The 15,078-nt window shown below is 34.3% G+C and overlaps 1 protein-coding gene across 1 annotated transcript in view; it reads right to left on the reverse strand.

The window, feature by feature from the left end:
• LOC120533815 (V-type proton ATPase 116 kDa subunit a-like) overlaps positions 1-15,078 on the reverse strand; it is a 59,369-nt gene that overhangs the window by 20,821 nt on the left and 23,470 nt on the right. The window contains exons 10-16 of the mRNA XM_039760820.1: positions 12,807-13,019; positions 11,730-11,880; positions 9,481-9,620; positions 7,342-7,499; positions 6,629-6,722; positions 4,595-4,713; positions 2,741-2,957 (exon numbers count right to left, since the gene is read on the reverse strand). Of these exons, the coding sequence (XP_039616754.1) occupies positions 2,741-2,957; positions 4,595-4,713; positions 6,629-6,722; positions 7,342-7,499; positions 9,481-9,620; positions 11,730-11,880; positions 12,807-13,019 (1,092 nt within the window). The remainder of the gene's footprint in view (positions 1-2,740; positions 2,958-4,594; positions 4,714-6,628; positions 6,723-7,341; positions 7,500-9,480; positions 9,621-11,729; positions 11,881-12,806; positions 13,020-15,078) is intronic.

Consider the following 15,078-nt stretch of genomic DNA (forward strand, 5'->3'; position numbering starts at 1 on the left):
CATTTTCCCCAAACGTATGTCACTTCTCTCTGTAGTTACCATCGCTTTCCGACTGACACAACGATTTCAGTGTTACTTTGTTTGATTGACTGCTACTATTTGTTCACTTTTCAACGTATTGTAAATGACATAAATTCATCTCACTGTCGTGTTTATTCCCTACGTAATACCATGTAACATATATTGTCCTAGTTTTCACGAATATACCCATGCCACCGAAAAAAGACGTGGAATTGGAAGCTCCACTTCAAATGCCACATCAAAGTCTATTTCAAGGGTGTCTGAAACGCTACAGCACACATAACCCAGAGTGGAGAAACTTACAATAAAATATCAATCAGAAAAATGTTTGTTCTATTTCTATATTCTGTTTCTTTCATTTGGAAAATTCACTGGTTATAGATTCCCGGGCGACGCCGGGCAATCCTGCTAGTGTGTATATATATATATACACACGCAGTCCTAGGAACAGCTAAGATAATGCAAAGAATCTTCAAGCTCCCAGACCTCTGGTAAAGGCCCAGAGCTTGAAGTGAATATGCAACCACCCATGTGAAAGAAAGTGTGAGCTGAGAGTTTTAAAAATAATATGTCGGTGTATACTGTATATAGTGGGCCGGTCTGAGGTATGAAACTCATGAAAATGAGTCCCACTCCAGCCCTGCTTGTGAGTATGTTTCCATCTTTATCCTTTATCACCCTGGCCTGCTGCACATCTTTCCCAGCTCGGTCCTTCTGTCTAGCCAATCGGTACAGGGCCTTTTCTCCCTCCTTAGTGTCCAACCTCTCATACAACTCATCATACGCCTTTTCTTTAGCCTTCACCATATCTCTCTTTACCTTGCACCTTATCTCCTTGTACTCTTGTCTACTTTCTGCATCTCTTGGACTATCCCACTTCTAATTCACCATCCTCTTCCTCTGTATACTCTCCTATACTTCCTCATTCCACCACCACGTTTCCTTTTCCTCCTTCCTCTGTCCAGATGTCACGCCAAGCACAATTCTGGCTGTCACCCTTACTACATCTCCTGTAGTTTCCCAGCTGTCTGGTAATTCTTCATTGCCGCCTAGTGCCTGTCTTACTTCCTCCCTAAAGTCAGCCTTGCAGTCTTCTTTATTCAACTTCCACCATTTGATCCTTGGCTCTACCCTCACTCTCCTCCTCTTCTTGATCTCCAACGTCATCCTACAGATCACTTATCCTATGCTGTCTAACTACACTTTCCCCTGCCACCACTTTTCAGTCTTTAATCTCCTTCAGATTGACTCTTCTGCATAAGATGTAATCTACCTGTGTGCACCTTCCTCCACTCTTGTATGTCACCCTATGTTCCTCCCTCTTCTTAAAATACGTATTCACCACGATAATGCCCATCCTTTTTGCAAAATCCACTATCATTTGACTTTCTTCAATCCTCTCCTTGACAACATACCTACCCATCACCTCCTCGTCTTCTCTGTTCCCTTCACCAACATGTCTATTGAAATCCACTCCAGTCATCACTTTCTGTCCCTTGGGTACATTGTCCATCACTTTATGCAACTCACTCCAGAAATCTTCTTTCTCATCCATCGCACATCCAACTTGTGGGGCATATGCACTAACAACATTCATCATCACATCTCCAATTTCCAGCTTCATAATTATTACTCTGTCTGACACTCTTTTCACTTCCAAAACATTCTTAACATACTTTTACTTCAGAATAACCCCTACACCATTTCTACTCCCATCCATACCATGATAGAACAATTTGAATCCACCTCCGATCCACCTGGCCTCATTCCCCTTCCATTTAGTCTCTTACATGCACAATATATCAACCTTCCTTCTCTCCATCATATCTGCTAACTCTCTCCCCTTACCAGTCATACTGCCAACATTCAAAGTTCCTACCCTCAGTTCCACTCTCTTTACCTTCCTCCACTTCTCTTTCCTCTGGACACGTCTCCCACCTCTTCTTCTTCTTCTTTAGCAAACGGTAGCCCGATTTCCACCAGCACCTGTTGGCTAGCAGTACTGGTGGTGGTCGTTGTTAACCTGGAACTCAACCGTTCTGGTACGGAAATCTGTTTTGGTGTCTGCATGTTGATCTGTTGATCATGTTGATCATAATAAGCATTTTTCAATAACTAATTTCCTATATTTATTAAAAAATACAGTTGCACTATTCTATATGTCAAAGTTAGTGAAAATGAAATACACAAATGCAGTGGATACCTACAAAACATGAGTTGAATTTCTCACCTGTTGTTGCCTATGTGGAATTTACAGAATTCTACTATATATGGAATTTCTCCATGTCCGTATTGATTTTTCACCACTTATGCAAATTTTCCTCAGATATTGTAAAGCCTTGCATGTTAGAAATTAATTTACAACTATATGTTTGATTGACCCTGCATGAGTGTGTGTAAGAGTGTGCCCTGTGAATGATTGACACTGGGTCCAGTGTTGATGTGTGCAATGCATCCAGTGTGGAAAGAATAGCTTGTAGTTTCACCAAAGATCACAAAATGCATGGATGGGTGATTGGAAGTAGAACGAGTAAAATATTTAAAAAATTGTAACAATTTAACAAAAATATAGTTACAACCTAAATCATGCAATAAGTATACCTGTATATAGTAATCATTCCTTCTAATTCAAGTGCAACACTGCATCAAACTTTTTAAAAAATATTTGAAAAAAATACTGAGCAGTTTGGTCAGTGTTAGTATACAAGGAGAGCCTTACCTGATGTGTATACAAAGGGGCATTGGTAGCGTCACTGTAGTTGAAGAGGAACATGTTAATGAAGTGAATTAGGATACTAGGGGCACCCTGGGAAGTCATAACATTATATTGACACCACTTGTAGATGATCATGAAAACCAGGTATCCAAACAAACAGCAAATGAAAATCATCTCTGGAATGAATTGCAAAATTATGTTGAGAGGCCTTCTAAAATATCTGTGGGATGAAAGATATCCATTAATGCACAGAGTTCTGATTTACCAAAAGATTGCTTTACATCTTTTTTACAATTACCTGCTGTTTCACTACAGTATATGCCATTAAAGATTAATTTTTTAAAGTACTATAACACTTATAGCTGCATCAACTGAAACACATAGCAGAGAGAAAGTTATGGGAATGTGTGTGTCTTAAGGCAATTTACAACAGACACAGAGGACACACTGGGAAATTATGGGATAGGAGGTGTCACTGTAAACAAAAGTCCTGTCTTTTGTTACCCTTGATGGACTTTAAATTTTCTTGATAACAGTAATTCAGTATTTGAATGACACATTATGGCATGACATTGTATTTAATGTTACAAATAAGACAATTAGTTGTACATTTAACTTGCGCTCATGTAGGGAATGATTCTAGTGTATATCCAGATTTTATTACGAATTGCAACTGCATCTAATCTTACATGCTTTATCACTGAAGAACTGCATTTAATATTGCTGGCAAATGGTTTAGTCATTTACATTTCTATTACTCACTGTCCAACTGTACTTCTTAGATTATAATAACTTACCTACACTACGTCCTTCAAGTGTTGTGTTTTCTTTAATATTTATAATGCCAATACCAACCTATTTCTAATAACTAATATTTTATTTTGTCATTATTAGCAGTATTTTTTTTTAAACTACAAACTGAAAACATCATTTATGGTTTGTCAGGCAAAATATAGGGATAAAGAATTGTAGAATACATTGCATGCTTATTAATCATAATATTGCAATTTAATTTTAGAAAAATGTTTACTATCATTTACTGGCATACTACTATGAGAGGTACTTTATATTGAAGTTTGTATATTACACCCATTCAATAAAAATAATTAGCTTGCCTTAACCAATTTTTGGTGCTTTCCTTAAATGCCAGCTACATTTTTATTTAATATACCACTAAAAATGAACAACGTAAGGTCAAGATGGACCTGTAGTACAGCTGTGAATAAAACCTATTTTCATTTTGTTTTATTCTAGTGTCATGTAAGTAATTACCACATAAATAAAACGGAACTGGAATGAAACAACACAAGATGAATAAAAACCTGTAATATATGTATGCTCATGTAAAATCTAAAAAAAACTGATTTTACAAAAAAAAAAAGGTTAAACAGGGTAGAAAGTAAATGGATGAAAAAGTGGATGCATTGATGAGTAAATATATGGATATTCACATTACAAATATGGCACAAGTAGTATAAAAATGTTGAAAATTGAATGCCTGCAAAAAAAATCACAATATTGCTTCTGATTAACAGAAATGAACAAAGATAAATGAGCATCTACAAAAACATTTTAAATAGTTTGGGTTCTGTCAGATTTTAATTTAAAGAGTTTAATGCAATATAAGAATGTTATTTTCATTCACATTCACATTTCTATTAACTTGGAACATATCAAATTATATATGGGGAACTAAGTGTTATAATGCAACAATTTGGGATATTTGTTTTGAGAAACATCAAAGATCACTCAATTTAAATAAATAAATATTAAATATGGTTTCTAGTTTAGTCACACTTTATCGATTTCTAAATAAAAAATGTTATACAGTAAAGTTTTCATACTTCAGTTACTTACACATGGTTGCAAAGGCCTACTATAACACCAAACACCATCTGGGTAATTCCAAGAATAACCGACATTTTCATTTTGTAGGAGTTGAGGAATGTCAGTTTATTAGAGGCAATGTTCCATATCTTAATAACAATAAAACAAAAAAAATATATAAGTATATTTTAAAACTATTTCCATGAAAGAAAACTACCTGTGATTTGCATTTAAATGTAGTGTTAACCATAGTAGTGCATAGCAGCATGTAGTTTCCTTTCTGACATTTTCAATTTCCAGTATTCAGTATGAAAAATGTAAAATTTCTGCCATAAATTTCAAATTTTTATACAATATGCCACTGTAAAAAAAGATACCACTTTGTCAGATGTAGAAGTGTAGATAAACCCATTCCGTAGGTGTTACTGACACACAGTCTAAGGGACTTGACCAAAGCTAAGAAGAATTAATGTTATTCTGTGATTTCAAAAACCACGGACACAATGGAGAAAGAAGTATGCTTTGTAAAAAAGGAACAGAATTTGTCAAGATGTTTCATCATAGGCTCTAAGTAGCAAATGATTCTTAGAATGCTGCAATTTAAACATCCAGTGCCACGGGAGTGTTCCAGGAATGCTTTGCTCCGATCCTGGTGTAGTTCCATAAAAAAAAAATTTTCTTCATATTAATTATATGTGGCTGTAAGTATTAATCTTGACTAAATTTCCATTCAAACACCAAGGGACAAAAAGAAAACATTGAACTGGAAAGTAGTTGTGCATCCTTCAGTTACAAACAGGCAACAGGCAACATCTTACACGAAATGAAGTTAAGAAGTCATTCTAGGTTGAGTTGTGGTGTTCAGATATATACCAGATATATATAAATAATAATTTCCCCAGAATGCTCACGATAATCTTGTTTCACTCTCAAACAATTAAAAAGGAATTACATTACTATTGACAAAAAGTTTACTGATTTTTTTGTATATTTATATTTAAAAATGTGTATGGCATAAATCACGGATGTTATATCAACATATTTTTTTAAATGTGGTAAATTAGATCATTAGATGTGAAAAACCCAGCACAGTTAATATTTCATTTTCATTCTTCCATGTTTTCTCTCTGGCTTATTTGTTTTTGTATCAGCATCCTATAAAATATTTTTGTTTTATTTATTTTAATTGTTGTATAAAGTTCTATTGTGTTTCAGGGAGAAACAGATCTGTACAGACTGAAATCTCAATGGCAAATGATTTAACTGAGGACGAAATGAGTGTGTAAAGATATATTAAATGTATGGAAGCACAGAAAGCTTTCTGTTTCATCTCATGCATTTCCTCTTTAATAGATTTACTTGAAAGAGAACTATAAGCAATTAAAAAAAACTAACAAAAAGAAAATTGGAATCTTTTTAGTGCTCTTTTTCTTGAATATGGAGTATTGATGTGACTATACGTTTCATTTGACAAATATATATTTTCTGTATATGGAATGCAATATCACAAAATTGAGGAATGTATATACATTCACAGATGTTTAATTGGTTTTAGGAATTAAACTGTTGGTAAATTGGAAATGCTGTCCTATCTAACTAACCCATATCACCTTTTGTTATTCAGGTACAACTGTAGAAGTAAAGGTGAGAGTTAAAATGTTCAAACATTTGAAATGTGTTAAAAGGGTTTTCTTGAACAGTACACTTGGCAGAAAACATTTGGTAAATTTAAAAAAAGTATTTTTGTTTTTAATTTCATGTTTTCTTTATGAGATATTTATATCTCAATTTTAAACTGAATACATCTGTGGGATGGTGCAGTATTTATTTTTTCCCATATACTATTTCTTGCATTAGGAATTTGCTATGTTTTGCAAAACCCAATTTACTCTCCAGAGACATAGATAGATAGATAGATAGATAGATAGATAGATAGATAGATAGATAGATAGATAGATAGATAGATAGATAGATAGAATTCCATCTGTTTCTTGTTTTATGAAACATAGGTGCATTTTGATAGCTCAACAATATTAAGGAAATTTAAAATCTGATATGCCTTACTGGGTCTATTCCAAATGGATAAGGGTTTCCAGAAAATACTCCTGGGACTGCAGGATCAAGCTGCAGAAGGGCATTATTTTCTACTACATGAAAACTGAAAATAAATAAAATAAAAATTAATAAAGTCACCTCCATAATTAAATTACATGTACAATTTACATACTAAACTGACATCAAATTACAGTCCAATGCTGCACTCCCAAAAAGCACAATATAACAAATGGTGAAACCTGAACAGAAAACGTTTCCTTATTTAAAAGCATTAAACAGTGTCCTGTCACTTCTAAATTCTGGTAAAGGAAAGTGGTCAAAGATTTCTACTTTCTTCTCTAAAATTGATTTTCTTATTTTTCATGTTACAGCATAGCATGCTTATATCCTGTGTTACAAATGGATGCCATACTGCATTTATGTTGAGTTATAAGCAACACAGATAACTGCGAGCTAAGCTATAAATCTTTTCCAGGAATAATTATGAAGAAAGGCAGAAAATGATGGGGGTTGATTAGTTCCACTTTTTCACATGTAAGTTTATGAGATGATACAATCACCAGCAATACATCAAAATATTAATTTTCAATATCAGCAATTCTCCTTACAAGATCTGTTACACAAATATTTTTCATTAGGCAATATTGTCAGTAAAAAGAGATTATAACAATCATCTGAATGTACTATAAAGATGTGAAATATACAAAAATAAGTTATCTTACTTCCAGGTACCATTCAGAAACATTGGTGTGACACGCCATGAGGAACCAAAGATGTTTAAGGCCTTTGAGAAACAATCATTATAGATAAAGCCTGTATATATTGAGAAAATACTCATTGAAAGAATTATATAGCGTCCTCCAAAGAAGGTATCCCATATCTGAAAAGGAAAATGAAATATATGCATATAATTTTAAAGCTGCTTGACTGCTCTTTTATTTACAATAATTTAATATAAAAATTATAAAGGAAAGCCGATAAAGTCTTTAACTATAAAAGGATACAGTCACTTAAGCAGACACAAATTCTGATCCTTAATTGTTATGATCATGTAAGACAGTGATGTGAACATAAGACTATTTTGATAAAGTAGATCAGTAAATGAAAAGAGAAAATTTAAGCTTCTTCAATTATAAGAGCAAGACACAGATGAAGTCAAAATACAGGCAAGTGTCAAAAGCCAAGAGGACTGTAGATTTCAGAACAAACTTAAGGTATTGGACCAAACACATAGTTTAATTAATCAGTGCAAAATCACAGCCAAACTGTTCAGCAATTCCTTACCAAAAACACACATAAACACAAGTGAATTTCTTTGCTGTTTGTGTACCCCAGAGCTAGGATACAAGACAAGAGTGACCGCATTGCCATCTTTTATAGTCAATACCAATAAACCATTAATACCAAAAATATTAGCAATAAATGTAGAAGGAAAATTTTTATATTAACATAGAGAATAGAAATTTAACATAAAGAGCCATAAAAAGTAATTAAAAGCTTCTAAAATATTAAGATTAAGCATAAATTAGAATGTTAAGCAAATATGATAGGTCGAGCAAATAGTTAACTAAAAATCAGTTATATTGCATTATTTTTTAAGCTTACAGCAAAATATCTAGTACTGTATATATATAGGAAAGAACAGAAATTGACACATCGAAACCAGATTCGGACAAGATGAGGTTGAGAACACCTGTGATTCAAGGCTAGGAAGCAATAAAGATGGCTCTGAAAGGCACATAGAGAGACCAGATGGATTGGTGAATCAGCAGAAAAGGAACAAAAGGCTTTTGCTGTAAGCAAGGTCACACTGACATAATGCATGAAGAGAAAATCTTAGAAAATTCAGGCATTAGCAAAAATATTAGAAGAATATATTAGAAATTAACTTTAGTGTAGAAATTAAGACAAATCAAGCATGCCAAGCAATGATTAAATGAAAGCATATACTATATTTCTTTTTAATTAAAGCTTAAGCTTCAGGTCACTATTATAAAAAGTTTGGAAGGTTTAAGAAAGAAAATGATGAGTAGAAACCCATATATGGAATTGAAGCCTTGGCCAGTCAGAGAAAATGGGAACAGCATAGAAAAATAAAAATACCACGAGGGGGGCAGTGATAGGAAAGTAAGGAGATAATAAGGGTTCCCATGGAAACTCAAGGCTCAACCGGACAGGAGTAGAAGGGAGTCAGAGAAGATGGGCAAAAGAGCTCATTATAGCGAGGTCAGAAAAGATAGGAAATGACATAAGAAAAGCCCAAAGATGGTAAGAGGAAGCCATCCACCCAGTCTTAGACCAATTAAAATAAGCCGAACAGACACCAAGAGGAATAATGGACAGTAAAACCAGGTGCAGAATGAGCTAATTGAACAAGGCCAAAATGATAAGAAATGGTTATAAAAACTTCAATTGCTGTAATGTTCGGGGCTCAATCTCATTCGGCCGAATTGGGTTGAGTCCGTGTGGTTGATTTATTGCAATAAAGCCTTAAAACTCGGTCTGTCTATCTCGAGTCCTAATAGCCTTTATTTTTAGGTAAAAAGCCTTCTGATGATGAATTTTTCACTACGACATAAACAACTCAAAGAGAGAAAAATGCTAACTAAGTGGTGGCATGCCGATATCATCCAATAATGATAAAAATATTTAATTATTGTAAAACAAAAATATTTGCACAAAATATACATGAAACATGCCTAGGAAATCCAAATAATATGATTCATAACATTAATATAATAGGCAATACGAAATCATGGTTATAAGTATAATGTTGGGACGTTACTTTTAATACTTTTTTGTATCTTGGTTGTTGACCCTGCTTCACCTATCAAGAAACGTTAAAGCATATAAATGCTCACCTCATTGCTTCCCTTGTTCTTCATAAGAGATTTTTCATTGATAACCATCCACAGAGCAAAGCCAAGCATGACAAATCCATGTCCACAATCTCCAAACATCACAGCAAACAGAAATGGGAAGGTAATAATAGTATATGGTGCTATAGAAAATAGAAAATAAAATATGAATACATGTGCAGAGTAAACTGTTATATGGAAAACAATAGTCTCTTGTGAAAAAATAAAAATATCAATATTTATCCAAAAATGCAGTTTAAACATTACAGCTTTATAATGAATATTTTGTAACAGATAACAGCTACAGTAGAACCTAAATGAAGTTGTCTCCATTGATAGTAACTGATTATTTTACAAAGATTCTAAGAAAAAGATAACGAAAAAGCCTAAGTGGTTTATAGATAGCAGTGAGTAAACTGCAAATTAGTATCTTAAAAAAAAAGAAATATAAACCAAAATATCAATTAATGCTAATGGAATGTTGGATTACACAACATGTTATGTCAAGTATAAATTATTCCTAAACTATACAATCTACTAGTGAAATCTAATCTGAAATGTTACATGCATTTTTAATCTCCAAATTATGTTGCACAAGAAAAGAATATAGTTGCAATAGAAAAAGTACAGAAAGAGAAACTAGGCAGATTCAGGACTGGAAGGAAGAATTAAAAGAGTTTTCAGTTTAACTAAATAGAATTTTAAAAGACACTTGACAGAAGTATTCAAAATCATGAAGAGTAGCAGAAGAGTAGATGTCAGCTGTTACTTTAAAATTAATTTCTGAACTACAAAAGTGGAATGTAGATTGAAGCTGGCTAAAGGAAAATTACACACAAACTCTAGGATTTTATGTACACAGTGAAACATGGAAAGGATACATTTCCAGGTAGTGTGGTATGCAATGGATCAGCTTTCAGGACTATTGTCAAGTTTTAACTTGGTATTTTTCCGATGTTTTGCAAATAGAGATTGAATAACTAAATTGGCATTTAATGGTCTTTTCCTGTCAAAAAAAAATTCTACTTTTCTTTTTGATCCATATCTAGGCAGAAAGAATGGGAAAGTACCCTGATAGCTTACTATAGTCTTTGTTTTGCAGCACATGGATGATCAAAGTAGGAAGACATAGCTAGGAGAACTAGCTTACTAAAAACAAGGTTGATCAAAACCTTCTCAGTTACTCATTGCTGATAGTGAGCAACGAAGGAGTGTACATGTTAGTTGGATGCCTTGTAGTTTATATAAATAAATGTTCATTTATTGTCGGAACATAATTTCATCTATATTTCTAACGCCTTCTGTAAAAGTAAGAAATGCATTCCTAAATTTACTATTGCCAAAGATAGTTTTGATGGGTTCGTTAAATCTTTAATCCATAAGGCTATAATATGTTCTTATTGTATTGTAAATCCAGAATTTTGTCAAATTCAAATTCAACACATTATGTGATTTATTAGTTGTAATTTTTGTGGAAGATATTGTTGAATCTAACAAAAAGCTGTAACTGGATTCAATGTCCCACTATGTCCCCTAAGGAAGGACCGGGGGAGCAGATGTGCATAGGACACTGCTTCCCCAGGAGTGTTAGAGGTTGCTGTTGCTCCATGGATTCCTGTAGATCTTCATGGGAGTTGGAGTTTGGGACAGCCCTGTTGGGTTCAATGGGGACCGCCAGGGGGAGCAGCAGAGCCCTACACTGGGCTTTCACCACACCTGCAGCACTACCAGGAGTAGCATAAAAGGAGATGCCTCACTCCACTCAAGGAGCCAGAGATGGGTGGAAGAGGATGAAGCTTGCTAGAAGGAGTGGAGGCAGAGAAAAAGAGAAGAAGGAAAAGAAGAAAAAGAAGAAGAGAACTGTGTTTGGTGTGTTTGTGACTGTGCTGTACAGGTGGGAAATTGGGAAAGGTGTTTCCCACAAAAAAAAATAAATCAATAAAAAAGCGTGTGTTTGCACTTTTGTCCCACATCTATCTGTGTCGCGGTCGGGGTAGCTGGTGCGCCCCCTGGTGGTCCACAATGTATATCCTCATTTCAGCATCAACTACTGTAGTGAATTTTGGGAATGAGCAAACCGTTAGAAAATATATTCCTATCTTTGGCAGATACGTCAAGACTCTTTAAATATCCTGCGGATTAATGCAACAGATGAGTCCTCACAAGATGATAAACTTTAACGATAAATAAGTACATTACAAAAAAAAAACGTAAAAAAGGATATGGATGTGACAGTGATCACATATACATACCTGGATTCATTTCTCTGTAAGTTCCAACACCATATGCATCAACAATATTCTGAAACCCAGCTGTAAATTTATTAGTTCTGTTAAAGGTAGGGGGAGACATCTTTGTGTTCACAATAGTCACAATTGGGGCAACAGAGGAACCTGCACGTTCCTATGAAAAATGTAACAGAAGGCATATCAAAGCATAGAACATAACAAACATCAGTAATAAATTAGAAAGTCTCATTTTGAGTTTTACAGATTATTGTAAAACACTATAAAACAATTTAACTTACAATTGACCTTTTCTGTGTAATATTAGGATATTAACTAAGAATCTGCATACTTTAAGCAAATGTACAAGACTGAAGGTGCTTTAAGATGAATGAACATCAAAAACAACAAATGACATTGGGCATATCCCAACTGGCATCCCATGTCCTCAAAATATGTAAATAAAGTACAGAGTATAGATTTGCTTAGATATGATTCTTTAAGCTGTCATTTGCTGACTAATCCAGACAAGCCTAATTTCTATTAGATGCTGGCAATTCCCATTAATGTCTTTCTCATTAAGAGAAATCCATGAATCAGTTTATCTAGCAACTGATTTAACAACTTGTGCATGCCAACCATGCATATTCACACACATAAACAAACTGGAAACAAACAGAAAATAAACAGTTTAACATTATTTTTGTGGTGTTACCATATATTATATAAAATAATGAAATGTGATTTTAAATAATTAGAGTAAAATGTTAATATTGTTGCAATGTCAACAATACAATAAAAGGCAACATTAGGCCACAAATTGTACCATCTTTTAAGGAGACACAGAGGATAATTAGGAAACCCATCATATTTTTTCTGCCATGAAGGATCTAATAATAGGTGACATTCTTATCATGTAGAAGTGACCAGATAATAATTTTTACTATTTACAGTAGTCTCAATTCTCAGTACACAACACAGGACGTTACGGACCATAACAATATACAGTGCACACAATGATAGATGAAAAAAAATGACAATATCTTTTTTTGATATTACAGGAAGTATTGGCCTTACTGAAAGATAAATGTAATAAAAACTTACTGTGCCTTGACTAAGAGCCTTCTTGATTTGGTCCATATTTGACACAGGGCACCAGGTCTCAGCAATCAGGCATTGCTGAGTCACATCGATATTGCACATATTAAGGGTATGATAGACTGCCTTCATTTTTTGTACTTTAATCGACCATTTGCTCAGGCTGCCTGCGACATCCTGGAGCATCCTTTTCCGATGAGAAGCAGTTTGGTTCAAAACCTGCAAGAAAGGCGATGAAATTAATACAATTAAATACCATGTCACTAACTCGATTTTTCTTGATAAATATTTGTTAGATTTAATGAATGCTGTATAAAAAAGTGTGCATGTCAGCTTCTTTCTATGGAAGTTGTGCTATTGCGTGTTTCTTGTAGTATATAACCAACAACAGCCAACAAAGAGAACAAGTTTAAAACATCATAGCAAACAGATCAGCAGGTTTTCTATTAGGAAAGTGCTGTGAAATGTTTTGATTATTTCTTACATTAAATTCCTTGTTTTGGAGAAGTATTTTCACAATGATTTTCTACTGTTTCATAACCTACATTTCCCTAGTCGTTTAATTGCATATTTAAAGGTATTCACTGTTACTATTTAATAGTCAAAAAAGTATGCTTGTTATATAGCAACTACTGATTACTAAGGCTTGTATAACTTTCACTAAACTCACACTAGCCAGGTTTATCAAAAAGCACATTAATGGAAATGTTAAATATTAGGAATAGAACATAAAATCCAGCACAATTCCAATTCCATTCCATCTGAAAACTAGTGTTGCAATTAGTGTATATCAGTAAAAAACTTTGTTGCTGAATAAAAATTTAAAATGAAAATCTACCAGTTCAGTAAAGTTTATTATATACAAGTTTACATATATATATATATATATATATATATATATATATATATATATATATATATATATATATATATATATATCAGCAAAAAAAAAGCGTCCCTTTTCAGGACTGTGTATTTCAACAATAATGTTTTAAAAATCCAAATAACTTTACAGATCTTCATTGTAAAGGGTTTAAACAATGTTTTCCATGCATGTTCAATTAACCATAATCAATTAATTAACATGCACCTGTGGAATGGTCGTTAAGACCTTAACAGCTTACAGAAAGTAGGCATTTAAGGTCACAGTTCTAAAACGCAGGACACTAAAGAGACTTGTCTACCGACTGTGAAAAACACCCAAAGAAAGATGCCCAGGGTCCCTGCTCATCTGCGTGAACGTGCATTAGGCATGCTGCAGGGAGGCATGAGGACTGCTTATGTGGCTAGGACAATAAATTGCCAAGTCCGCACTGTGAGACGCCTAAGACAGCGCTACAGGGAGACAGGAAGGACAGCTGATCATCCTCGCAGTGGAAGAGCCGGATCTCAATCCCATTGAGCACGTCTGGGACCTGTTGGATCGCAGGGTGAGGGCTAGGGCCATTCCCCCCAGAAATGTCCAGGAACTTGCAGGTGCCTTGGTGGAAGAGTGGGGTAACATCTCACAGCAAGAACTGACAAATCTGGTCCAGTCCATGAGGAGGAGATGCACTGCAGTACTTCAAGCAGCTGGTGGCCACACCAGATACTGACTGGTACTTTTGATTTTGAGCCTCCCTTCATTCAGGGACACATTGTGAAACATTTTTAGTTTATGTCTTATGGTGTTGACTCTTTTAGTGTTCATACAAATATTTACACATTAAGTTTACTGAAAGTAAAAACAGTTGAAAGTCAGAGGACGCTTCTTTTTTTGCTGAGTTTATTATATATATATATATATATATATGACACAATTACTAATACTGATAAGACTTGAGAAGCAATCTTAATTAGTCCGTTATGTATACGGTATACATGTTTGTACACATGGCAGCTACAGAGTTTGGGTGTATGAAAGTGGGCTCGCAATAGATTGTTGTCCTGTCTAGGATTAGCTCTTGTCTTGTGCCAGATGCTGATAAGATGCTCCAGCCACCTATGACCTATATTTAGAGCTAAATGTTGTAGACTTCAACTTCTCTAATTTTTCAGTCACCCTATTTTGTATACTTGTTCAATATTTCACATATCTGTATTTCCGCCTCCAAACAGTCCTTCACAAACCAAGCGAGGCTTGGGTGGAATTGCAGACTGAAATTTATACACCATACACTATGCTGATTCCTCAAACTATGCTGTTGCCAACTGATAGGCTGAATGATATTTTAAAATGTGGCAGCCAGGAGTGGAAGGGTAATACTTATGGATTAACAATATATTGAGATTAAATGAA

Source organism: Polypterus senegalus, chromosome 8 (assembly GCF_016835505.1).
Source record: "Polypterus senegalus isolate Bchr_013 chromosome 8, ASM1683550v1, whole genome shotgun sequence".
Taxonomy (NCBI): domain Eukaryota; kingdom Metazoa; phylum Chordata; class Cladistia; order Polypteriformes; family Polypteridae; genus Polypterus; species Polypterus senegalus.